The 27,999-nt window shown below is 38.1% G+C and overlaps 1 protein-coding gene across 1 annotated transcript; it reads left to right on the forward strand.

Moving 5' to 3' along the window:
- The first annotated feature begins 9,444 nt into the window (after positions 1-9,444).
- Positions 9,445-27,980, forward strand: Ms4a4a (membrane spanning 4-domains A4A). Its single transcript, XM_034518482.2, has 7 exons — positions 9,445-9,583; positions 15,512-15,671; positions 17,474-17,602; positions 21,243-21,299; positions 23,049-23,207; positions 25,109-25,210; positions 27,666-27,980. Exons 2-7 carry the CDS (start codon positions 15,528-15,530, stop codon positions 27,753-27,755), a joined length of 681 nt encoding a protein of 226 aa, XP_034374373.1. The 5' UTR covers positions 9,445-9,583; positions 15,512-15,527; the 3' UTR covers positions 27,756-27,980.
- Positions 27,981-27,999: the final 19 nt, after the last annotated feature.

Genomic DNA, 27,999 nt, shown 5'->3' on the forward strand with positions numbered 1-27,999 from the left:
TCATTCATGTGTTAACACTACAGATATAAGAACAAGAAGACAAAGGTGAGTGGGTAAAGCAGAGGTAATGGGTCTGGGAGAAGTTGGACCAGGAGGTAAATATGATCAAAAGACATTGTATGAAACTCTGAAAGAACTAATAAAATGAAAAGTAAAGTTTTGTGGGTTTGTTGTTGTTTTTGTTTGTTTTGATTTGTAAACTCACAGTTTGAGAGGCATCAGTCCATTATGAAATAATTCTGAATGGGGGAGGGGAGATTTGTGCTCTGACTGCCCTTCATGGTGCAAGATTGTGGTGACACAAACTGTTGACTTCATGGTTAGGTGGACAGAGAGGAGGAAGGATGCTAGGCACTGCTCTTCATTTTAAGGGCAAGCTACCAGTAAGTCAGGTGCTCTCACTAAAGCCACTTCCTTAAGCTTTCACACCTACCCAAGAACACCACAGAAGATAACAGACTGTTAACACAGAGTCCTGGAAGAACACCCAACTCAAAATCCAGGGCCATCTTCCTGATTTATTTTTGATGGGAGGATGAGTGGTTTTATTTTCTGTTATTTCCCACCAAAATTATTGAATTGATTGACATAAATTACTTTTATTAACTTATTAGAAATGCGATGAAGAAGATAGTGACTATGCTGTTTAAAGTCATTTGAGTATTAGGATATAATTTTTAAACCTTCTAAAACCAAGCTTAGCATATAAACAGACAGGGCTGTCCGGCTCCAGTGTGCATACTTTGAAGTTCACACTAAATTTGAAGCTTACTTCTTATGACAAGAAGTCATCTGAAGAACTCAATCTTGAAAGAAACAGGAACACATTTTTGACAAGAGATTTGAGATGAGACTAAAGCCAGAGACATATCAGGAGGCTGTAGAAAGAAGCATGGCAGGGAAACATGTCTTTGGGAGAAGGGTGAGGAGCTTCCAGTCATAGAGGCATTTGTGAGAATGTGGATGAATGGTGTCATTCCTTTCCATTCCCCTCAAGTCCAAGGCAGTAGAGAATGGAACATCACCAGCCCTGCTTCCCATTGCTCTGACAGGGATCTTCAACACTACCCTCAGCTTGATGATTTTCATTTGCCTTCCTCAACTGCAGTAGAACCTGATATCAGATACAGTTTTCACTAGTATATTCATAATATTCATCAGGGCTCCTTGTGTTCATGGATTTATGGTAGAAAGAAATCTGATGCACATTGGCTCGAACATTCTTGAAAAGCAGCATCAGGTTTAAGAATCTAGTAATGATGGACTTCCAGTGAGGGTCTTTTTTTTTTTTTTTTTTTTTTTTAGATGTAAAGTCTACATTTCACTTTCTTTCCTCCTCTACATAGGGATAAAGAAGCTCAGAGCCATAGAATGCCCTCTTTAGAAATAATTGCATCAGCTGCTTATCACTGTTTATTTGTCTCATATCACATACCAGCAGATACTGTGATTCTTTTAAACTTAAGAGCAGAGATTAACTTTGCCTTCTAGGATTTCTGGTAGGGTTATATAGTTCTTTAGTATTTTTGAAAGTATTTAATAGGAATAAAACCATTTAAAGCTGTATTCTTTTTTGATGTTTCTAATTATTTTTATAACAATACAATTGCCAACTCATCTAGTTTTTGTCAAGTTTTGTTAACTTGGAAAAATTTTGAATTTGCACAATGACCTTTTTTTTTTTTTTAATATTATACTGACACAAGATTCAACTGTAGGAGTTGCCAAGTTTCTAGATGCCAGCCTCGTGTCTTTTTCTTTCCTGTGGCAATTAGTAGCAAGCATTTGAGACTGTATCCTCTACTCTTCATAGTCCTCTGTCATGAATATATTTCCAGGGTCTGCTGCTGATATGAATTGCTCTAGAATTCTGTATTGCTGTCTCCTTCTGTCTCTTGGTACAAACTGACCTGTTATAATCCTGGCGGGGTTAGTAGGGACCTTTACTTAAAGATGTACTTTAGTTTTTGTTGTACTGTAATCAACTCTACAAACAAAAGCTAAAAGAATGTGTTTCAAAAGTCTGTTTCCATAGGTCACAACTCTGGAAGCCATAGGTCTTGGCTTAGGATCTTACAAGGATGTACCCATGGAGTTGGCTGAGCTGTAGCCTCACTGGCTGCCTCTGATCCTCTTCCATGGGACATGGTGAGATTCATTTTCTCTCTTATGTAGAAACTGTAACACTTTTCTTTGACACCAGGGAACAAAGGTATCAAATTCTTTTAGGATCCTTTCCAAATATACACTGATCTGTCCTTGTTAATACAAAGTCAGTGAACAGTGGCCCGCTCATAGAGGTGGTACTCCCCCATACCCAGAGGTCTCGCCCACTCTTTATTCATATCAGAATGAATAAAGAACAAGTGTTTTTCATCAACTCTGTCCCACTAGGCATCCTCTTTGAGTCCAGCCCAGGGACAACTTCACTTCCTAGAAGTCCACAGAAATTGCTCACCCTGATTCCTAGTTACCATAACTGCTTCTGGCTATTTAACTAATGTGAGTGATCAAACTTCTCTATCCGTTTATGCATACTCATCTGTCCCTGAGACATCCAGCAGTTTCTCATGGCTGTTAGAAATAAAGAATATTACACACAGAGGTAAAGAATTGGAAATGAGAAAAGAGAAGAAACCAAAAGGTATTTCATTCCAAAAAAAAAAAAGACAGAAACATTCTCCAAGAACTGCTGATCCGAGTTTGGGGAAGTGACTGTTTTTTAGTCTTGTTTTTCTCAGAACCAGGAAAACACATTCCTCTGTGCCAAAAATAAAATGATAATGGTGTCGTGAGAATGTTCAGCACCAACTTACATCAGTTTGTGCTTCCTTATTTCTTTAGGGCTCTTAGGAAGTACCACATCCTATAACCCAGCTGACCTGTCCTTTAGAGGAGACTGGTAAAATGGTTGTATCTTCTTTCTTGATTTCATGTTTGTCGGGGCACTAAAGACAACACTACTTCCTGAAAACACATACAAAACAGTTTTCTGATGTGATAGGTCTATTGCACACATGAACTCACAGCAGCTGTGACTACATGCACAAAATTTGTGTGAATCTATTGGCAGTTGATGGCTTCTAGGGAGGTAGAATCAGTTTTCTTCAAGGCTAAGGACTTTGAGAGGCTACTTATCCACGGTCTAGTAGATTGTTTTATACCCATGTACATATAGACAATACTAGTGAACTCAGTAGGTTTAAAAAGAAAAGAATGTAAGAAGCTTGGAGGGAAATGTGATGAGGGATTAGGGAAGAATTGGAGGAATGGGAAAGGGTGGTGCATTTGGTCAAAATACATGTGTGTTAATCCCAACTCTCTTGAAGATCACTACTACCTTCAAGGTTACTACCACCCTCTGGGTTCTCTCACACTGTGAAGGGTATATGAATTCCTTTTTTTTTTTTTCTAATTAATTAATTAGTTAAATACCCCAACCATAGTTTCCACTTTTTCTCTTCTCCCAGTCCTTCCTCTGTACTCCCATCCTCCTCACTTCCCCATCCACTCTACCTCCATTTCTCTTCAGAAAAGGGAAGGCCTCCCATGGATATCAACCAGCCCTGGCATACCAAGTTACAGAAAGACTAGGCACATCTTCTCCTATGAAGGATAGATACGGCAGCTCAGTAGGAGGAATGGGTCTGCAAGGCAGGCAACAGAGTCAAAGATAGCACCTGCTCCTGCTGTTGGGATTCTTACATGAAGACCAAGCTACACAAACTATAACATATGTGCAGAGGGCCTTGTTCAGTCCCATGCAGGCTCTCTGGTTGACAGTTCAGTTTCTGTAGGGCCCTGTGGACACAGGTTAGTTGATTTTGTGGGTATTCTTGTAATGACCTTGAACCTTATGGCTCCTACAATCCTTCTTTCTTTTGCATAATTCCCTAATCTCTGCCTAATGTTTGGCTGTGGGTCTCTGCATTTGTTTCTATCAGTTGCTGGGTGAAGCCTCTCTGATGACAGTTATGCTAGGCTCCTGTCTGCAAATGCAGCAGAATACCATTAGCAGTTCAGAGGAAGGTTCCCTCTTATGGCATGGGTCTCAAGTTGGAACAGCCCTTGTTTAGCCATTTCCTCAATCTCTGCTCCATCTTTACCACAGCACATGTTGTAGTCAGACAAAATTGTAGGTTGAAGCTTTTGTGGCTGGGTTAGTAGCCTACTAATTTCATGATGACCTTGTTTGTAATAGCTGAGTAGTATTCCATTGTGTAGATGTACCACATTTTCTTTATCCATTCTTTAGTTGAGGGTCATCTAGGTTGTTTCCAGTTCCTGGCTATTATGAATAAAGCTTCTGTGAATATAGTTGAGCACGTGTCCTTATAGTATGGTGGAGCATCTTTTGGGTATATGCCTGGGAGTGGTATAGCTGAGTCTTGAGATAGATCAATTCCCAGTTTTCTAAGAAATCACCAAATGGATTTCTGAAGTGGCTGTACAGTTTCGCAGTCTCACCAGCACTTGAAGAGTGTTCTCCATGTTCCACATCCACCACAGTATGAGTTGTCACTCAAGTGTTTGCTCTTAGTTATTTTGATGGGTGTAAGATGGAATCTCAGAGTTACTTTGATTTGCATTTCCCTGATGGCTAAGGATGTTGAATATTTCTTTAAGTGCTTCTCAGTCATTAGAAATTCCTCTGTTTAGATCTGTACCCCATGTTAAAATTGAATTATTTATTAATCTCAATAAGTTACTGGGTAATCACTTATCCAGTGGCATTCTTATGCTTATGAGCAAATTTCTGCTTTTTTTCTTACACAACAAAATGAAACATAATTGTGTAAATTCAAGTTTTTCAATAATTTTCAATAATTTTCTTCTCTTATTAAAATCTCCTAACTCATAACTTAACCATGATCATATATATTAATGTAATCCCTGAGAAATTGTTTTATTTTATTTTAATTTAAGGCAAGGTATCCCTATATAGACCATAATGCCCTTGAACTCACATCTTTTTCCATCTACATCTGAGAATCCTGGGATTTTAGGCACAAACTGCTACATCCTTAAGGTTTCTTGGTTGGATGTTGTCCAGGGATGTCAGACAATAATAACCAAAAAAAAAAAAAAAAAGAAATGAAGATGAATACATGCTAAAATGATCCCATTATTAAAATGGCAAATGTATGTGAAACATCTCAGGTATTAGAAGCTAAGGCTCTATATTTTATAGTATAGGATAGAACAAAATGTAACTGTGTCTTTGGAGCATGAGATGTCTTCTAATTTGTTTTTCAGTCTGGGATATAGACAGATAGTTGTGTTTATTTTGTGATAAGTAACTGAGGTACACATGCTTTCATCCATCTATAGTATTAGCAGTATTAACTCTGTCTCAAGCTTCGAGTTTGTTCAAAGAGTGAACCCAAACTGATGCAAAAATATCATTCTGAAAGGTTTTCCACATTCCTATGCAAATAGATTGCATAGTAAAAAATTGTTCTATATGTAATACATGAAGATTTTTTAAAGCATTAATTATGTTTTCTATCATGTCTATTTAGGAGCAAGCCATGTTTAAAGTTTATCAAAACTTTACCCTTCTCCAAATCCTAAAAGAAACCAATTTCTTCCTTTGAATAGATAAAAGACTAACTAGGATATGTGTTAGACCTCCATCAGATGATAATTTGGTGGTAGCTATCAATTTATACAGACAACACACCCCACACAAATTCACATACACACACATACACACACATACACACACTACTGAAACATTTGTAAAGACTCTAGGAAAATGGTGGAAAAGAAGTTCCTAGAACTCATCCTTCTTACCAAAAATACCAAAACAATATATAAACAAATATATTTTCAAGAAAACAACTGAAGGAAAACATAGAGATATAGTACAAAGATGTTGTAAATCATACAGAGCACTCTGGTGGGTATATTTATAGGTTGGGGGAACTGGATTCCTCAGTGAATATACACAGTCTTGTTCTTAGTAGTTAGTACAACATTTCCCACTTTGCATATGTCTTCTCAACGGGGAAAAAAACAGCCATCTTTTACTCCAAGTACCTGAATAGTCATGGTGCCCTGTCTACTTGGGAAATGGTGCCATTGTTGACCCAAGCAGTTGTGCCTCTAAGAGCCTTCTCCTCCTGGGGAGCTAGAGGGCTGGCTGAGATGTATTTACTGCTCTCCATGTTACAGGTCCAATAGGGGCAAAACTTTTCCCTTCTGATCAAGAGAAAGAGAATACCTGAACTGGTTGGAGACAAAACGTCTGAATTGCACAGCTCAATTCATTAGCTAATGGACTATTCCTCAGAAAAGTATAATTTTGTCTACTCTTCTGTCCATTTTCCAGTTGCTAGTCAGAGCTTAAGTACACTTTTCCTGGTACTCTGGACTTCCTTATTCTCTCCAAATCTTTCAGCTGGTTTTTATTTATTTTTGCCATACAGCTGCTTATCTTCCATGTGGTAGTTGATCTTCACGAGTAACTCAAATTACATGACTTGGTTTTCTCTCTTCCTCTTTTGTGTCTCATTTCTTCAGGCAGCTGCTGAGACTTACAGCTTGCTTGTTTTGGAATGCTTCTTTTCAAATGCTAGTAAAATTGTGCTCAAGCTTTCTTCTTAGACTGCTCTTAAAATCTCTCATTGGTTTTCCTTATAATATCAAGTGCAAACAGCCAGCACTCCTTGCCTTACAATATTTGGATCTGGGCTACAGCAGTCCTCTGCTCCCCAGGTAATAAGTAGACATATCATTGAATCCCCTGTTTTCTTGAACAGAACAATAACTATGTCGTGCCTGTCTTAAAAACTGAATTTCTGTGTTCCTGGCCTCACAGGTCTTGGATCCCTGACTTTGTCCAACCTTAGCAGGACAGAGAGTCACCATATTGCTTTTGAGCCCTCATGGCTCCAGGATCCAAATTGCAATTGCATCCTGATGCCCTGAGCCCAAACTTCTTTTCCATAGCCATGTGAGTACTTTGTCCCACATCCAGAGCTGTAATCATGAGTAAATGTTTTTCTGAGCCTTCAGGATGCTCAGAGTCACAAATCTTTGTGTGTGTTGGTTACTCACCATGACATAGAGACTGAACATATACCCCAACTTCAGGTGAAATGTGACTCACCTGGAAGAAAGGGGGAAAGAGACACTTGTCCTCCTCCCTTGGCAATCAGATCTTTGAAATGGTAGTTCCCAAGAAATTTAAATTTCTCATAAATTTTGGGCTGGACAGAAGAAAGAGTAAAGTCTTGGTTCCAGCAGAAGAGGAATCTGTCTCCATGAAAGAGTTTATTGCAGTTCTGACAGTTTGTCAAGCCACCTTTCAAGAGAGCCAAAACAATGCTGAATCAGTGATAGGTAGAACCACACCTGGACCAGGACTGCTTAGATATGAATTTGTGTTCCCCTTTATTTAAACTTAAAACTCATGTGGAGACTCTGACAAAGTACTTGGAGGTAGGGGAGCTCATTGGATCCCTTTGTTTTCTCAATGTAGCCACATGGAACGAATCTCCTTTCTCAATTCTTTGCTACTAATTTTATCTTTAACTGGCCCATTGAAAACGAATGGTAGAGTCTAGCTCATTAAGACCCCAAAGGCTCTAACCCAAATGACTCTAGTACTAAATAGACTTTTACACCTTACAAAGCCCAAGGTCCCAGATCTACAGTGACTCTAAAAAATACATGCATTGTGTTCTGGTACTGTATTCTTGTACATCTGGATTGTGTCCGATCCAGCCCTTGTAGCGGTTGCTTCAGCTAATTCTTACCAGTATGGGGAAAATGAGAATAAAATAACCTTGAACCATTGCTACTAAGAAACCTTTTCTTCCCCCACTGCCCCAACCTTGCTAATAACTTCTATAGTTTCAACCACCAAGACACCTTCAGTTATTGGTGAGATTCATCACAACTGAAGAAGCTACATAGAACCTGTACCCCAGCATTCCCTGGAGCAAAAGAGCCACCACAACCCCCTTTAATACATTTGCTGTTGAAAGTTTTGCTTGGTTAAAATTGCTCTGTAAAAGTTTTAAAGAAATGACTACTGAATCAGTACATAAGATCTCCGTCCATCTCCAACCCTTTTACATCTGGTTATCTCATTCATCAAGTCTCCTTTTGGATGTCATCACCTCTGGAAAGTCATCTCTTTATTTCCAAGGCTGGGGTCAATGGGGTTTGATGATGACCAAACTCAGTTTGTTATATGTTACCTTGCAGAGCACTGGTTAGCCAGGATTTTCACATGTTTATTTGTGTTGACTTGTCTGAATTTTTCAGTAGCTTATAAACTGCCCAGGAGCAGATATTTGTATTTTTCTATACCATACCATCTTATCTATGGCACATTGCTTGATATATGGAAATTTTTCTTTAGGGAATTATTGAATGACTAAAAATTGCCAACCACTTTCCTTTCCTCTTTGCTGTGGCTTGGATGTATCTGTCCTTTGAAAATTCACAAGTTGAAGTTGTGATCTGCGGTAGGGAAAGGTGAAGGTAGGTGGAAGCTTTAAGATGTGTTACCTAGCAATGAGACAATACATTTTCATCTTTTCACCTTTCCATATGATCTCAACCTCTTGTCTAGCTTGCCACAATTTTCCTATCTTTCATGGTGTGTTGAGCCCAGAGAGCCCTAATTAAGACCAGCAAGTGTCAAGGCCATGCTTTTGAGATTTTAAAACTTTGAGTGAAGTAAGTGTATTTTTATATGTAAATTATACAACACCAGATATTGTTTTACAGTAATGGAAAAGAGACTAATACTTATGTTACTTGGGATTATTTTATTTTATCAATGAACAGTCCTCTATTCTGGAAGATGACAAGATCATGTAGTAAATTATTGCAATAGAATTTGTCTTTAATGCATCTTTGACTTAGAAAGGTGTTATTTACTTAAAAATTGCAAAGCACCATTTATCTTTTTGTAACCAACTTGCTGCTACTTGATTGATCTTTGTAGTAAACCTCAAATGGCAGCATTTCATAAAAACCACACATTAAAAGCATGTATAGATAGTTTTCTAAGAAAAGAAAGATAACAGTAAATGTGTGGAATTATTATAAACAGGCATTTGTTAGTTTTGGCTGTTTTGAGAGAGGTTCTCTTTAGGTAGCTCAAATGGGCTACAAGTCACAGTTCTCCTGCCTCAGATACCTGGATAATGAGTAATGGGATTCCAGGAATAAATCACCAATCTTGCCTGAAATAAAGGGCCATGATATTGACTCTTGTCTGTTAAGTATGGACTTACACTGATATGCTCAGTAAAACCTGTGCTGCTGCTTTTTGTAGGAAAGATTGTGACAGCCACTGCTTTCCCAGTAGATTTCAAAGAAGCCACATGCCCACAGCAAGGATGCAGAGTCAGGGGATACTTCATCTAATAAAAAAGGGAACTAGCTGTGTTTTTCAAGATCCTCAGCAGTAACCTTTAGGAGCTAGAAAACATACTACACTTAAGTTTTAGTGACACATGAGCTGTGGGCAAGCCATTGCATCTGAACAAAGAACCCGGGGTACGTTCCTGGAGACAGTTCCTCATCTGACACATAACAGGCTTTCCAGTTGAGAAGAAAGGTAGGTGCTGCCTTACCTTTCCTAGGCTCTCCTTGTTTTTTCATCTCTTGTTCTAGGACACCTGCAAGTAGAATAAGGGGGGAAAAAGAGGCCATGCCCTGTGGTACAAGCCACCATTCTGGATGAAGGGTGGAAAGAGTTCACATGTACTGTGGGGCCTTTTGAGGACCAATCTGTGCTGCAATCCTGGGAGAAAAGAAAAGAAAGCCTAACAGGAGTGAAAAGTGGGGTGTAAAGAAGACCTTTAGCTATTTTTGTTATTAAAAATGGAACCAGTATCTTCACCTTTGATTATTTCTGATTGTCTTTTCTTCCACTGTATTTGTTCGCATCTAGAGAAACTTTTTTTTGTTGTTGTTTTGTTTTTTGAGACAGGGTTTCCCTATGTAACCCTGGCTGTCCTGGAACTCACTCTGTAAGTCCAGGCCAGCCTCAAACTCAGAAATCTGCCTGCCTCTGCCTCTCAAGTGCTGGGATTTAAGGTGTGCGCCACCACTGCCTGATTTGTTCACGTCTAATACAGTTATTTTTACAACTCATTAGTTAAGAAACTACCTGCCACATGCAGGCTGTGGTGTGGACTGTATAAGTCAAGGTTGAGACATCAGTTAAACATACTTAGTCTGATCCTGAGAAAGATCATGATCTGACCTAGGTCCCCACCAATCTTCGGCACCATTCATGGGACTCTGAAGACATAAACTTAAGGTCCTTTTTAGAAAAATCTATTAATGGAAGAGGCTTGAAGATTCTTAGTGTGGCCATTGTGTAAAGGACAAAGGAAACTGTGTGAGTCTTTCTTCAGAAGAGATGGAACATACACAGAAGTGGGAAATGACTAGAAACTTCTATCTTAAGGAAGAGCTTAAAATGCAAGGCACACTTATTGGATCTTAGTCTAGGATTTTCACATCTCAGGTCATCATTTTCTTTTTGTATTAGCACCATCATCTTGTACAAAAATGATCTATATGATTTCCACTTTATTTTATAATATAGTCCTGGGAGAGACTAGTCCTATAGACCATCTTCTTTATGATCTTCTATAGACCATTTTGATCTATGAGATAGATGTCCATACAAAAACAAGATAACATGACTGGTGGTAGTATTGATCCACTGGGGATTTGGTACTATTAGTAGGACTGGGGCTGCCTGTGTTTTTCTATCTCTGTACTAGCAATAAAAAAAAAAAAATAAAGGCACCATACTTGCCAATAGTTTCATAAATGTCATAGATAATATAAAGCCATGGCAGATCCTTTCCCAGTCTGGAGAACTATCCCTCATACCCATGTAATATTCTTTCTTGGCTTATATGAAAGTTGAAACACGCCGGGCGGTGGTGGCGCACACCTTTAATCCCAGCACTTGGGAGGCAGAGGCAGGCGGATTTCTGAGTTCGAGGCCAGCCTGGTCTACAGAGTGAGTTCCAGGACAGCCAGGGCTACACAGAGAAACCCTGTCTGGAAAAAACAAAAAAAAACAAAAAAACAAACAAAAAAAAAGTATACTGCGATCTAGACCATAAACACACATTTTTTTTTTTTTTTTTGTTCTTGTGGAGTTTATTTACCCTGTGTCAAAAAGTATATTTCTATATTGTGAATGTAGGGGAAAGCTGCGTGAATTTACTTCCAGAGTTCCTTAGAAATAAGTAATATTAGCCCCAAATATTCAGAACATGGCTCACATTACCAGAGAACCATGAAAATACCATATAAGTCCCTGCTGATAAAAAGTCTGTTGTGGAGAAGATTTCAGTATAACCAGAAAAGAGGCCACAAATGCAGAAGAAGCTCCAACATTGTTTTGCAGTGTCATGCCCAAGTTCATTGCCAGCCACTTGAAAAGGTCTACTTGGAAGACGAGTTGTTAGAGCAAGAAACAAAGACTGATTTGAAACCAAGCAGCCCAAAGAAGATAGACACTATTATCAATGAGGCCATCTTATGGGTTGTTCACATTAGGTGTATACAGAGGTTCTAGTTTAGCCATTTAAAATATGTGGGTGACAGGGTAGTTACCATAAAAGGGAAGTTACAGACTCGGCATGCTCTTTATTGCTGATGTATAGGCTGCGATTGCCTGAAGGTGTCAGATGTGCTGGGCTTTGGAAATGTAAAGAAAATACACTGATGGCTAAGTGTTATAATCATTGCTGTTGTAGTTTTCCTAAGTAGTTCATCCTATAATTAATTATTAAGATATAAAAAGTATTTCTCATCAAAAACTAGGAAGGTAGTAAAAGGTAACATTCCCCTTCCAAAAACAAAACAAAACAAAACAAAACAAAACAAACACCCCAGAGAAGCATAGGACTGACAATATTCACTGGAGAGTTGCTATTAGCTCCTGAGAGGACTTCACACAGAGGCCCTAAACTACAAAGCTCTTAGAAGATTCATACTGTCTTGTTCAATTGCTTGGCTTCAAATATAGTGATTTCCAAAAATCAACCTGAAGCAAGTGGAGCTAGAGTACTTATTTAGTGTATGAGAATGAGTGGGCATGCATGAGTGGGCATGCATGCATGTGCATGCATGTATGGATGGTGTCATGTGTGTGAAAGTGAATGCGTGTGTGTGTGTGTGTGTGTGTGTGTGTGTGTGTGTGTGTGCATGTGTAGGCCAGCAGCAAACCTTGGGTGTTGTTTCTCACACACATAAAAAAAACTATGTATAAATTTTTTCTTGGTACAGGATTTCTCTCTGGCCTGGAACTTTCCAAATAGGGTAGGCTAGTGGGTTATCAAGCCCTGGTGATCCACCCATCTCTGCCTTCCCAGAACAGAGATTACAAACTTGTGCCACTGCCTTTTAATTTTTTAATGTGAGTGCTGACGATCAAATGTTTTCCTGCTTGCAAGGCCAGCACTTTAGCCTTTCTAGGGAGCTTTCTCTTGAGACCTATTTAGGTTTTAGTGGTTTAAATTAGATAAAGTCTTCATTTTCTAAATCTTCTGAATGTATGTCTGAAAAAATAAGGACAAAATAATTGTAGTAAACAAATAAACCAAAGTACACATTAAATCGGACTGAAAAGAAACATCTGTTAATTTCACCTCTATTGCTTGTGAGGGAAGTCACAAAGATTTCTCCAACACTTCCTTAGCACTGTTGGTTAAGTAACTCATGTGTGATGGGAAGTTGTGTGTGAAGGAAGGCAGAACACATGTAACACTATCTGTTCCCAAGAAGAAATGAGACTGGAAGTTTTGTTGTGGTGGCAGAGCAGAAAGGGATGTGGTCGAGATTTTCTGCAATGTGGCTGAATGTGTCCAGAACTCAAGGGCAGGAATACAATTGTTGATATCTGAAAACTGAAGTTTATCCAATATACTTGATATGCCCAAAACAAAAGGTGATAAGGAAATAATGTTAGAAATATAGATTGGGGTTGAAATATGAGTTTTTCTTAATAAGAAATTAAAACTGTTTTATATTTTAAAATGATCACCATGGATATTAAGTGGGGTAAGATTAAATATTCAAGGATCAGATGGATGCTTAAAGGTTGTCAGATACTATGATGAATTCCTTTGATAAAGCAGAAGAAATGTAGATTTGAAAAAAAGACTTATTGGACATGGAGCACAGGTAAGAACAATTATTGACTTTAAAAAAATCAGTTTTCTAACATAGCCAACTGAGTTCATTGTTGGGCCTTCTGTGAAGGAAGGGCATGTGGATTGTCACAGCACTCTGCGGGTTCTTTGTCAAAACTTTCACTCTACATTGGGGGACACTTTAAATACCATGATTTCCAAATTCAAGCTGAGGCGAGTGGAACTAGAGCATTTATTTAGTGTGTATGTGAACGTTTGTGCACACATGTGTGAATGATTGTGTATGGGGGTGAATGTGTGTGAGCCCCATTAGGATTTAAATTAATGCCACATAAGCTAAATTTTCACAAGGAAAAATGAATGAGTTGCTGTGTGTTAGATTTAAGATTATCCTAAGCTTTGCAAATTTAGACTTGATGTTCTGCTCAGGGGATGATAAAGTCTATAGACGGGTTGAAATATCCCTATTCAATAATATATAATATGTACCTCACTTCATCCAATATTGCTCTCCCAATAACTTCCACAAGATATATAGACACAAATGCAAGGATGTAACAGGAACTTAAAATTAAGGAACTATGACTCTGCAAAAGGCATACATTAATTCTTCAATAACAGACTCTACAGGCAGTGAAATACATGAATTGCCTGACAATGAATTCATATCATATTTATAATCCTGAGGAATTCAGTAAAATAAAAGAGAACACAGTCAGACAAGTCAATGTAATAAGAAAATTCACACTATTAGTAAGAATTTTGGCATTCACAGCACAAAAAGAACGAAACAGAAAGTTTGAAGATGAAGATCTCAATAGAGTTAAAATAGAATAGTTTTAACAGCAGAGTACATCAAGCAGAAATTTTAAAATCTGAGAAGTTAAAAACTGATTCATTTTGAAATTTCCCACAGTAGAAAAAGAAAAAAATTTTGAAAAGACTCTAAAATATTGGATTTCTTTTTTTTTTGTTTTTGTTTTCTTTTCTTTAAATTTTTATTGGTTATTTTATTTATTTACATTTCAAATGTTATCCCCCTTGTTAATTTCCCTTCCTCAAACCTCCTATCAACTCCTTCTTCCTCTCTGCTTCTATGAGGGCACTCCCCCTCCTGCCCATTCCCTTATGCTGGGGCATCACGCCTTCACAGGACCAAGGGCTTCCCCTCCCATTGATAAAGCCATTCTCTGCTACATATGCATCTGGAGCCATGGGTCTCTCCATGTGTATTCTTTGATTAGTGGTCAAAGCACCTGGGAGCTCTGGGGTGGTCTGGTTGGTTGATAGTGCTGTTCTTCCTATGGGGTTGCAAATCCCTTCAGCTCCTTCAGACCTTCCCCTAACTTCTCCACTGGGGATCCCATGCTCAGTTTGATGGTTGACTGCAGTCATCTGCATCTGTATTGGTAAGGTTCTGGCAGAGCCTCTCAGAAGACAGTTATATCAGACTCCTGTCAGCAAACACTTCTTGGAATCAGCAATAATGTCTGGGTTTGCTGGTTGCATATGGAATGAATCCCCGGGTGGGGCAGTCTCTGGATGGCGTCTCCTCCAGTCTCTGCTTCACTCTTTGTCCCTGTATTTTCTTTTGACAGAATTTCAATAACAAACAAGTTTTCTTACTATAAAACTAGCAGCAGAAATGATAAAACAAGAAGATTAATTTAATGAAGCAGTTGGTAAGTCCTAGGAGAGATATGAACATCTAGGTACTGTAAGCACATGTGTTCCAAGTGTATTTTCTCCTATCATAATGAACTTGTTAAAAGCAAAGACAAAAGAACTTTCAAAACATTGAGAGCAAAACATGTCACATATAAGGGGATGATCAGTCTTGAAGTGCATTTTTTTTTTCAGCAAAATACTCTTAGTTCAGGAAACCCTAGGTTGATATATTCAAAGTGCTTAAAGAAAGAATACTTGACAGCCAAGACCATAGTAACTAGAAAAAATTATCTTTCAGAATATAGGAAAAGCAAAATATTTTCTCAGACTGTAGGATTCTGATTGTTTTCTGAAGCAGGAAAGAATCTATGACTCAGGACTGTTTATAGAAAATACTAAATGGAGATATACAGGTATAAAGTAAGAAATGATAATTATGAGAAATATGAATATGAGCAATTCACAGTAGAGGTAAGTACATAATCAAGTTCAGAATATACAGTGTTAGTTAGTAATACATCATTAACTAGAATGATGGCATGAAATGTCCTTGATTTGTAGGTTCCAGCATATGTAACTCAGTTCTATCTACATTGCTTCTCCTGACAATTTGTATCTTTGTGTTATATTGTATTTAGACTCCCCAGTCCCTCTTTCTAGGAATAAACCCTAAATTATATTTCTTCTTCTAGTATTGTTTCTGCTGCCATGATTGCCATACAAGGAACAGAACAGACTGTATTAGAAGCTGGTTATGGGGCACAGCAGAATGGACAACCTTTATATGTGAATTCACATTCATGGAAAAGAATGACAGAGAAGTTCTTGAAGGGAGAACCCAAAATCCTTGGGGTATGTTGATTCTCAGAGAACAACAGCACTACAATTTCACAGATGACCAGTATAACACCAACACCAACCACAGTGTCCTGCTAGTCTCATTATGCATCCAATGGTCTTGGAGTCATTGGTGTATAATTTGTAGAACTTAGCTTTTGAAAAAAAACCATATTCTTTATATGTTATTTCATATTCAATCCATAAATCTAGAACTAATATCTTCCTTGATCATTCTTTGTCAGGGGTTCTATTGCTGCAACAGAACACCATGACCAAAAAACAAAACAAAACAAAACAAAAAAAACAAAAAACAAACCCAAAAACCAAGTTTGGGAGGAAAGAGTTTACATGTCTACATTGTAATCTAGCATTGAAGGAAGACAAGATAGGAACTCAAACAGAGCAAGAATCCAAAGTCAGGAGCTGATGCTGAGGCTGTGGAGGGGTGTTGCTTACTGGCTTGCTTTCCATGGCTTGTTCTGCCTGTTTTTATATAGAAGCTAAAACCATCATCCCGGGAATGGCACCAATCACAGTGGACTGGGCCTTCCCCCATTGATCACTAATTAAGAAAATGTTCTACAGGCTTGCCTATAGCCATATGCTTATAAAGGCATTTCCTAAGTAGGGGTTTCTGTCTCTCAGATGACTAATGTCTGTGTCTAGTTGACATAAATCTAGCCAGCAACTTGTCTTTTAAGGTTTCCACTACCTCAACATTGCCACTCTGAGGACTAAGTTTCCTGTGGCTGAACCTCTATGCATCAATCTGAACCCTAGCAGTTTAAAAAACTGTATTTAGTTTTCAAAGCTGATGCCTGATACATGGGACTGTGTCATCTTGAGTATTTCAAACAGCACTGACAAGTGCTCTTGTGGCTCCACAACTTCTATGTACCCTATGCTGGCTTGGAACTTATGATGTAGAAGCCCAGGCTAAGTGTCAAGTTTTAGAGAATTATAACATAAATTACTGGAATTTTGCATTTTATTAAATTAGTGTATGATGGTGAGACGATTCTACAATTTTCCATTCTTTTTGTATCTAGTCTAGTGTAGTTAGACTGTTTGTTGTATAATAACTATATTCTAAACACATATTTATTTACTTATTTGTGTGTGTGCATGAGTGTGCGTGTGTGTGTGCGTGTGCATGTGCGTGTGTATGTGTTGGGCTGCTTATGGGATCCAGAAGCTCTCTGGAATCAGAAGCATCAGATTCTCAGAGTTACTGGTAGTTATGAGTCCTCAGATGTGGGTGCTGGAAACAGGACTCTGGGCTTCTGCAAGAACAGTATGTACACTTAATTGCTGAGCCATGTCTCCAGTTGTAGATTCTCCCATTTCCCAGGGTACTTTATTTATACTTCTTATTCCTCAGATCCCAGATTCCAAGACAATGCTATATTTACTCTCCCTTTTCTTCACTCAATTTCTAATTACTTTCAAGTTACTTCTTAGAGTAAGTATTTACTTCCCGGTCACTCTTGTCGGAACACTTGACTAAGAAGGGCAGCTATAGAAGTAACATCTTGAGTATCAGAAAATGCATCTTTGGGCAGGTTTTGGAATATTATTTCTAACTGTAAAATTATTAGCATTATGATAGACTTTCTCTAGGGCAATTTTGATAAGTTATTATATCCACACCTCTATGGAGAACAACAACAAACAACAAACCGCAAAACAAAACAAGAGAAGATTATTCAGAACTTCATCTTAGTGTATCAAAGATGGAGAATGAGAGTGCCTTAGTGGTTGTGTAAGTAATGACATGGGCAAACATGTTCTTATTTCTTTACTGTTATCTCTAGATTGTGCAGATTGTGATTGCCATTATGAACTTCAGCATAGGAATCATGATGATAAGTGCTACTGTGTCATCTGGTGAAGTACTCCCTGTATCAGTGTACATAGGATACCCAATTTGGGGGTCCCTAATGGTGAGTTGCATAACTTATGATATAATTGGGTCTAGCATAACATAATTCTTATGATTTTTAATTAATTAATTCATCTATTTACTAATTTATTTATGAGGGCTCTTATTTTAAATTATTTTTTTAAATAAGCAATAAAATATTTGTATATAGTACACTCTGCTTTTATCTTCCCCCTTGTAAATGTTGTTTTTGTTTCCTCAGAGGAAGGGATGAGATGAGAGTGTGAATACACAGCTTGGGCTGAGCCCAGAGCATTTCTCTGTTCTAGCTATCCTTACGCCTAGGCCTGAATCTTCCAGCCTCTGTACAATCTAATCTTCTGCAAGCCCAGATCTTGAAGCAGTTTCCAGCCTTTCTGCTGAATAAGTTCACCCTTTCTAGTTCTTTTGGAGCACTGGCTGTTTTGGTTCAGTTCAGCTGCTCTGGCTAAAACCTCTTCTCCAAGCTGACTCATTCAAACTGGCTTCTCTCCACTTCTCACTGAATTGCTCTGCTTTGAAAAATTGCCTCTAAACTCAACAAACTGAACTTCATGAACTCAACTGCACTCAACTGAACTGCAACGAACTGTACAGTATTCCTAAACCCTACGGTACTGTCTCCCCAAACTACTGTATTCTTGTACTGTACTCTCCTTCACTATACTGTTTGTGTATTCCTGTACTACTGTACTCCACTGTATTGTCTTTCCAGCTCTCTGTGCTGTTCTTGAGTAGTCTCTCTCTCTCTCTCTCTCTCTCTCTCTCTCTCTCTCTTTCTCTCTCTCTCTCTTTCTCTCTCTCTCTTGAATGTTGGGCATATCCCCACTCTGTCTCAGTCAAATCTTTCCCTGATTCATCAATTTATCTGTTCCTCAGCTAGATGTAAAAGCAAGTCCTATTTTCCTATTGTAATTGTTGTCTGGGATGATTACTGACTCTGTCTACTAAAGTAAGCCTAGTCCTGGAAACTTCCAGCCTCCATACAATCTAAATCTAAGCCTAGAAAGTTTTCAGCCTTTGAGACTTATGCTAAATAAACCCATCTTTTCTAGTTTTTCTGAACTAGTTCAACTCAGCTGTTCTGGCTCAAACTCCTCTCCTACTTGACTTAATCAGTCTGGTTTTTCTCTTGGTATCTTCAACAATAGGCTCTTACTTTTTGCCATGTAACCAGAAACAATGACAGTAACGTACATTGTTTTTGGAAGCCTCTGTAAATTCCCTGGTCAGTATCCCACGCAATCCTCTCCTATCAAGTATTTCTGCAACTTTGAGAAAAAAATATCTTAAAAATATATTTGACTCATATAATATAAATGTCACAGGTAGTTTAAAATTTTAATATGTATCAGTGAAGATATATTGCATTACTATGTAACCATGTACTCAGATCAGAATAAATTGGACATTGTTTACATTCCTTCACAAGATGAAGGCTAGTGACTTATCATTTCTGGTGTTGTTTAATTTAGTGATGTAAACTACTCAATGAGTATTGCTGGAACAATCTGACTTGTTAGCATATTTCATTTCTCATATGTGTTTTCTTTTTTATTGGATATTGCATTTACATTTCAGATTTTATTCCTTTACCCCATTCCCCCCACCACCCAGGAACCTCCTATCCCATCCCCCCTCCTCTTGCTTCTATGAAGATGTGCCCCCACCTACCTCCCCACTCCCAACTCCCCACTCTCGAATCCCCCCCCCCCCAACTCGGTGTTCAGCCTTTATGGGACCAAGGATCTCCTCTCCCACCTATGCCTGACAAGGTTATCCTCCCCTATATACACAAATGGAGTCATGGGTCCCTCCCTATGTGCTCCCAGGCTGGTGGTTTAGACCCTGGGGAGCTCTGGTTGGTTGGTATGGTTGCTCTTCTCATGGGGCCACAAACTCTTTCAGCTCCTTCAGTCTTCTCTCTAACTTCTCCATTGGGAACCCCTTGATCAGATCAGTGGTTAGCTGTGAGCATCTGCCTCTGAATATGTCAGACTGTGTTTTCTATATGTATTTTCAAACCAATAATTAACAAGGGTGAAGAATTTACTATCATTAACTTGTACCAGTTGTGGTTCACATCTGTAGTTTATCCTTTGTCCTTCTGTGAAACTCATAGAAGAATGAACAAAATGAATTGAATATTCTGTGCCTTACTGAATGCTTAGTCTCTTAGTCACTAGTTTTAAGTGACAGTTTTATATGTTGGTACTATAAATTATATTAATATCTAAATCATTGCTATTTTAACCATTATATTCAAATATTTTTCCCAAATAATTATGTTGCTTGATATATCATCTAAAGTATCCACTATTTTGCTTTTGTTTATTTTCATTTAATACTTTTATAAAAGCTACCTTATAAACCTATATAGGAGACCTGTGAAAGTCTGTGAGTCTAAATGTGCTGACATTAGCCATTTTAGGTAAAGTGAAAACACTTTCCCAGCTGAAAGAACCCAATGAACCCCAAAATATACTAGTCATTATCCCCCAAATAGTTAATTTTTCCCTCTGCCATCTTTTGTTTATACCACGTAGTAATTATTTTATCTTATTTTTTTAATAAGATAAGGACAATTTTATCAGGTCAGAAATAAAGTCCTAGGAAAGGCACTTTGAGGATCCCAGTAGTTGCTGAGAGAATAGAGGAGAAAATAAGAATCCTTACTACCTGAGTTAAGTTGGCATGGATGGCAGCCCTGTAATGCCAAGCAGCCATACAATGGGAGATATGTTTTAGAGAAAAAGCAAGGAAGCCAAAAGTACCAAATAAAAACCATACTTCAGCTCTGGCCAGCATGCACAAAGGAGGCAAAGAAGAAAACAATAGAAGTCTTTTCTAAGCAAGGACTTGGAAAAGTGGACAGACTAGTTGAACTACATAGTAGCCTCTAGGAACTGCACCTGGAGGGCCAGAATTCTGGCAAGAAAAACCACAGGATATTATCAAAGGGAAAATTACTCCTCCTATTTCTTGAACATGGTTTAAAATAAGTCCAAATTCCTGAGAGATTTTCCTTTGGCCAGGTGACTGAATAGGCCAAGTGGATTATAGTAGCTATTTTAAATAATAACATTTAATCTCTTTCTTTGTTTTAATAAATCCTTAAATTTTGCTGCCACATAAATAATAATCACTTTTAGAAATTTAGAGATTTATGTCTCAGGGCTCTCAAACAGTCTTACTAGTATTACTAGTGTTACTAGTATTACTGGGGTGTGTGTGTGTGTGTTGATATTAAAAATTATTGGAACAAAGAGCTTAAGTGGGAGCAGGAGAATGATAAAGGGTACTGGTGTGGGGAGGTAAAATGACTATATATATGTATATATATACATATATTTGTATATATGTATATATATATATTTCAGGCATATATATGCATAAAATTGTTAAAGAATTGAAAATATTAATGAATTGTATTAGAGAGACCTGTCTGGTAAAATTCTTCTGTTTTATAGGAAAAAAAGAAACTTCCTTTCCTTTTGTGGTTCTTTTAAGATAGTCTGTTTCACCTGCATATCAAATTTAGTAGTAGGTTTCAAAATGTTATAATTTCCAATAATATATATATGTGTGTGTGTGTGTGTGTGTGTGTGTGTGTGTGTGTAATATATATATTATTTTAACCTGTATTTTCCATTTTTTTCTAGTTTATTATTTCAGGATCATTTTCAATTGTAGCAGGAAGAAGAACTACAAAAGGTTTGGTGAGTTTTTTTATGTTATTTTGATATTAGAAGAGCAGCACTATAATCAAAGCATATGTTCTGCCAGGATTTGAAAAAAGAGCATTTCTTAACATCTAAGAAACAAAGTATAACTTTGCATTTCATCTAGAAGAGTCTGCCTGTTAAAACTTTTAGCCAAAAAAGTGGCTAAGTCCTGATGTGAGGTTGGATATTGTGTCACAACAATTTTCAGAGAGAATCAGATGTGGAGAATTCAGAAGAAAAGTCAAGAATGGTTGTGTGAATCAAATCTACATTGAAGTTTACTGATCATACTCATGACCATGACAGTAAACATTTGATTGACATAACACTCATTGACTGATCAGAGCGTGTATTCTCACTTTATCCAGACTTTGAATATTCAATAAAAGAAGTTTACAATGAGACATTTCTCAGGAAGAAATAAATTTAAAATATAACATGCCAGGATATCTGTCACAAAGTCAAGAAAAAGACCCCAAACCAAGATCTCAATAAACTTGACAGTAGTTAGGAGAACATTTGCATTCTCCTTACTCAAAAGAGAAACATCGAGCTCTAGAGTGCAATTAGCACATTTCCCAGTCTTTGCCCCAGCTTGTTCCCCACCTGTGACTTTTAGTCTATATCTACCATGCTGCATCCTCACCAAACCCCTTACACTTTCCTGAAAAAGTTTCTTTGTTTCTTATAAAAAGTGGAAATACGTTCAATACTGGAAGACAATTGAAGAAAGGAATAAACAGCAGAAAAGGAAATGCGCAGGGCCATGAGAGGCCAGGAAATTTATCCAAGCAGAAGAGGTCAGGGAATCTTGTAGCAGAGAATGGTAAGAGACTGACACACAGATGTGCAACAGATGTATAATAGACAGCCCAGGAAGATGACTCAGAATTGGCATGATAACCCGAGTTGAGCCTCAGGACACATAGGTGGCTAGCTGAGCTGTGCAGCTTCAGAAATAAAAAGAAGACATCCTACCTCCAGCATCGTGAGAGCAGAGAGCTAACCCCAGCAATTCTTTGAACTCTACAGACACACACATCCAAAATTAAATAAATAAACTTATTTTTAAAGTATAGTCATTTTGAAATCCCCTCTAGGAGAAATTTGGATTATGCTTCATGTAGGCTTATATTTTTTAAAGTCACAACAAATGATAATCAACAAAAATAATAAGGCAAGCCAATACAACACGGCATCATCAGCAAAGACCAGCATCAACAAAGACCAACAAAGAATGATAAGACAAACCAATACCACACAGCATCGTCCGCTGTCTGTTGGGTTGTATTTAAACCCTTTTCAAACATCAGTTATTCATTCAAGCATCCGTTCTAGCAAAACATCATATGGCCCCATTTTTAGATAGTTTTCAAAAAATACTACATGTCTGTTCTCAACAAAACATCCTCCCATGTGTCTGCTTCAACAAAAACATCCTCTCATATGACAGTTTAAACAAAATCACATGATACAACTGAGTCTCCAAAAAGCCCCAAAACTTTCACTTTAGCTTCATGTGTCTGTAGGGGATAATCTGAAATATTTAATTGTGAAATGGCATTCACATTTTTATTTTAACAAGAGATTTTAATTGGAAATAATGGTAGAGATAAATTAGGAAACCTTTGAATTAATCAAAAAAATGAGCATGAAATATGTAAGAAAAGAATTGAAGAATTTAAACTGATATGTAGAGATAGATTTGTGGATATTGGATTAATCAATTTCATTCCTTTCTAGGTTCGAAGCAGCCTAGGCTTGAACATTACCAGCTCTGTGTTTGCCTTCTCAGGGATTATAATCAGCTCCCTGAGCCCAGGCATTTATTCTTACCATGTATATTACTGTAACTATAGAAGTTCATCAGAAGGCTGCCACATGTCCTTGTCCATTTTAATGGTGCGTAGTTTCTGTTTTCATGGAGTTAAGGTTGAAGCACACTGGGCAAACTGACTCAGAGAAAACCAGGAGTAACATTCCTCAGTTCTAGAATCACCTTGAGAAGTTAGGAACCATCAAGAAATAGATTAATCTTTTATTTAGGAATGGGAGTCACATCTCACACTTGCATGCCTGTGTACAATGAGACCAAATGAGAGAAAAATTCAGGTAAATATAAGGAATCAACATTCTCATTCCTTATGCAGAATAAACTGCATTGTCTTTATTTTACTTTGAGTTAAAGTCTTGAGCCCTATGTATTTACACCAAAACAGTTGCCTAAGGGACATTGATAACTAATTACCTCCTAGAACATTTAAAAAGTCTTTATAGTAAGCAATTCAATCTCCAACCACTCAACTAAAATGAGATACAGATGTTTAGTGGATGGAACAGTTTTCCAAAACCACTAAGACACTGGCAAAGATACATTCTGGAATTTCCTGCCTGTAACTCACCTATTCTATGTATTTCTTCTGATTAAGAATCTAGCTTGCTATTTCTGAAGATCTGTTTTGTTACCTTGTAGACATCCAAGGTGCAATGACAAGTACACAGCTCTGGGATTAACAGCTGTGTAGGATGGTTTTCTTGGTCATGGGGCCTGTGAACTCACACAATACTTCATGCTTAAAGTAACCTTGGTTTGCTATAAGCTCTGCAGATGCTTTTTTCACTCATCTCAACCAACCACCTTCTTGTTAAGGTCAAAAGTCTTCTGAATTGTGTAAGTCTTATTTTGTATATGTGCTGCTTCATCTTATGCCTGAGGACCTCCATAAGGAAGGACCTCATTAAGCCTGAAGTGCCAAGTATATTCCTACCTGGGCACCAGTGGCATCATTCTACAATCTTGGAGCACACACTTTTTTTTTGTTGCATGTTTCGTTTGTGTGTGGTGTGCATGAAAATATGTGTGCATGAAAATATGTGTGCATGTGCATGTTCTCTTGAGTATTTGTGCCAATACAATACATGCACATGTGTGTGTTTCTGTCTGTCCTCTCTCTCTCTCTCTCTCTCTCTCTCTCTCTCTCTCTCTCTCTCTCTCTCTCTCTCTCTCTCACTCACTCTCTGTGTGTGTGTATGTGTGTGTGTGTGTGTGTGTGTATGTGTATGTGTATGTGTATATGTATATGTGTATGTAGGCCAAAGTCTTTCTTGATTGCTCTCTACTTTAAGGTAGGGTCTCTCATTTTTAACCCACAACTCAAGATTCAGCTTGTCTAGCTAGTCTTCTTGTTCCAAAGATTCTTCTTGTCCTCTGTCTGCATTTGGGGATTGAATGCATGCCATCACACCTACCTGACATTTATGTGGGTGCTACAGATCTGACCTCTGATTCTAATACTTGCACAGAAAGCATTTTATCTGCTAAACCATCACCCCAGGCTCTGAGATATATAATTTACACAAGATATCAGGGTTAGTACTGGGAGAGTTAAAGGAGAAAAACAGCTCTCTTAATTCAAGAAGCTTTCATCCTCTTGGAAGAAAGAGATACATTATGAAGCACGTGATTGTAAACAAAGAGGTCAGTTAAAGTGAGATCTTTGTAAGAAAGAGCAGGCAGAGATATTACTGTGTGAAACAACCGAACTGTACCACATGAAATTAGCAAGACTAAGCTGCAAGTGGCCTAGAAAGATCACAGTTTCATAGGATTTAAACTAATACATGTGCTTCAAGAAAAAAACAGAATATGAGCCACTTATAAAGCCAAGAACTGGCTAAAGATAAAGCTGTGCCAGAAGCCATGTTCCTAGACTCTTGGGCCATGTCTCTACCCCTTAAGTGTATAAATGTTTAGAACATGTGATTCCCACTCCTTACATGCCTGTGTTATGAATTGTTGACAGAGTCTGGATATCGTGGTAGTCGTTTTAAGTGTGCTGGAATTCTGCATAGGAATATCCCTCTCTGCCTTTGGATGCAGGGTAATGTGTTGTAACCCTGGTGGGGTAAGTTTTCACTTTAAATATGTCTCTTTATGTTTTCTGTCACTCTGTAATAAATCATACAAAGAAGTTTAACCTAATTCTCACTAATCCCCTCTCAGTTCCAATGGGTGAAGTATGGGCACAGCTTATTGTTTACCCAAGCTTTCTTTCCAGAGACTCACAAGATTATGTTTATGCAGTTAGAAGTTCTGTGGGATCCTCTGAAGTTTCAGATTCTCTCAAATAGTCATGTAGCAAAATTCATATCCTCTGTAGTATAGAAATTATGATAGTGTACTTCTTTGAAGATACCAAAGGAAGCAATGTCTTGAGGGTTTTTTTTCTTAGTTTCACACAACTTGAAAAGGTTCATTTAAAATATAGTCATTGTTAACTGACTCAAAGTCAACTGATCTGTGGCCTACTCACAGGAATGATATTCAGTTCTATTCACAGGTCTTATTCATACTCAAGGAAAAGAATCACAAGAGGGTCACTGAGAGCCATGTAGTATTTTTGTTTTTATTATAATCAAAATAGTACAATTTACCATCCTATCATAAGTGATGTCCCCTTAGAATCCAGGCCAGAGAACAACTTACATCTTAGAAGTCCACAAGGGTACCATTACCCTACTTTTTAAAAATCATAGCAGCCTTCCCTGGCTACTGAAGAAACATTGGAGATAAGACTTCTCTGTCACTGGCCACCCACCTGGGCATTGTCTTACCCTAAGACTTTTAGCAAATCCTTCTGGCTGCTGATGAAAACATTGATCTCACTGAGTGGGAATGGAAGAAGAGACAGAGAAGTAGGCAAGAACAAGAGTATGACCATTGTGTTAAGTATTGAGGACTCTAGAATGAGTCAGAGGCTAGGAAAACCTCATAGCTGCTCAATAGTCTCATTGTCCACAAGCCCAGGGATGGACAGGAGTCACAGTCAGTAATTAACTGACAATAAAATGATGAAGTCAGTGGGTGATCATTTATATCCTTTCATCCATTTTGGGGTGCTTTCAGGAAACACCACATTTATATGTCCACAGGCTCAACCAAAAGAAGAACATTGGACTAGATCAGAACAAAGCTTATAATAGGTGTAAGGCTCTAGAGTTTTCAGTTTCTTGGGTATTTTTGAAGTTTTTTGTGATTTCATTGAGTGATGAAGCATTTTGGCATAGGCAAATTCCTTCATACCCTTCAGACCTTAGTATTTCCTGAAAAGATATGTATTGTTTCTCGACAACCCAAGACCAAGCTCTGAGCACAAAAGGAGATTTATTTGTCCCAGAGAGACAAAAGACAGTGAATAATAGGCAAAGACAGGAGATAGAGGACAAGAGAGAAGGGAAAGGGAACAATGGAGAGGGGTAAGGGGTATTTATCTTGAGGGGAGAAGGCAAAGGACTGCCTCTGAAGACAGATGTGACCCATAGGAAGATGGCAGTTTATAAAGATAAAGAGGGAAACGTCATGTTAGGATGAGGTGTTTAACTTAATTGGGCATGTAAATTGGGTGAGCCAAAGGGGGCTTTTGATTGCGGGACTTCAATACTTTAATAGTTGGACCTTGGTAGTCAGTCTCAGGAGGAGAAAGTGACCAAATAAAAAGAGATAGAGAAGTAGGCAAGAACAAGAGTATGACCATTGTGTTAAGTATTGAGGACTCTAGAATGAGCCGGAGGCTAGGAAAACCTCATAGCCAATAATTGGCCAATAATTGGCCATGGTGGCTAGCTTTGGGAATACAATCCAACAGTTTTTAACAAGACAGGGAGAATGGGGGAGGAGGGCAAGACCTGCCAGAGCAATGTTTGCTATGCTTGAGCTGACTAGAGTCCCTTCACACACTATATGGAAATCCGTGCTTCTCATGAACTCTATAACAGTAGTAAAGCTGATCTCCCCAATCTCTGAGTCTAGACATGTAATGACATGTAACATATAATGAAAGTCCCATATTCTCTGGAATCTTCAACCATTGCTGTCAAACTCCATGTCACATGGCTTTGTAGAACAAGGATGTGACTTCTCCATGTTTTCAGTGTGCTTCCTTCCACTCTGGACCAGTCTGGTCATCATAGTGCTTTATGTAGTGCTTCGTGATATGGCAACCACATCATGAATTGCATCTGTTGCTGCCATCAGTCTAGGAAATTACTTTGGGAAAAGAGGTCTGTATTTTATATAAAATATCATTTTAAGCAAACTCACTGGTATTCTCATTCACACCTTAGACTGCTTCATTCTAAGACTCAACAACAGCCAGAAGCTTCTAAAGGGCAAAATTCTACAACTCATTGTGTGTCCTAGATATAGCCGGATCAAAGGATGCCTGAGAAATACCTGTGATTAATGTGAGATTCATATCTATAGTGACAGGGTGAACATTGGTAATGGTGATAATATGTGGGTAAGAAAAGGAATTCCTTAGAATCTCTGAATGATGCAACAATATCTGATTAACCTTACAGGTCGTGGTAATTATGCCATCGAATCCTGCCAAGGCAGAGACAGCATATCCTGCATCACTTCAAAGTGGATTGATGCCACCAGAACAATGAGAGAAAAATGTTCCAGAAAATATGCACTGATTATTTTTCAGGAACCACATATGGGAAAGCACAAGAACCCAACTCTGATGTCTACGTATGAGTGCACATGTATGTTGTGTGTGTGATTGAAATGACATTCTCATGTTTCATCAGAAAGTTGGCAGATCATTCCACTAGCTCCCCCTAAGAGTGTCAGAATGTAATAAATAAATCAACCATATACTGGCTAAATAACACTTGAACATGTTTTTAT

This window comes from Arvicanthis niloticus, chromosome 1 (genome assembly GCF_011762505.2).
Source record: "Arvicanthis niloticus isolate mArvNil1 chromosome 1, mArvNil1.pat.X, whole genome shotgun sequence".
Lineage (NCBI taxonomy): Eukaryota > Metazoa > Chordata > Mammalia > Rodentia > Muridae > Arvicanthis > Arvicanthis niloticus.

What these genes read in the sequence shown, in the direction of transcription:
- Ms4a4a (XM_034518482.2), top strand. Translation starts at nt 15,528, where the DNA reads ATGATTGCCATACAAGGAACAGAACAGACTGTATTAGAAGCTGGTTAT. An exon ending in GAGAACCCAAAATCCTTGGG is followed by an intron (nt 15,672 to 17,473) that starts GTATGTTGATTC and finishes TGTTATCTCTAG; the next exon opens with ATTGTGCAGATTGTGATTGC. An exon ending in GAAGAACTACAAAAGGTTTG is followed by an intron (nt 21,300 to 23,048) that starts GTGAGTTTTTTT and finishes ATTCCTTTCTAG; the next exon opens with GTTCGAAGCAGCCTAGGCTT.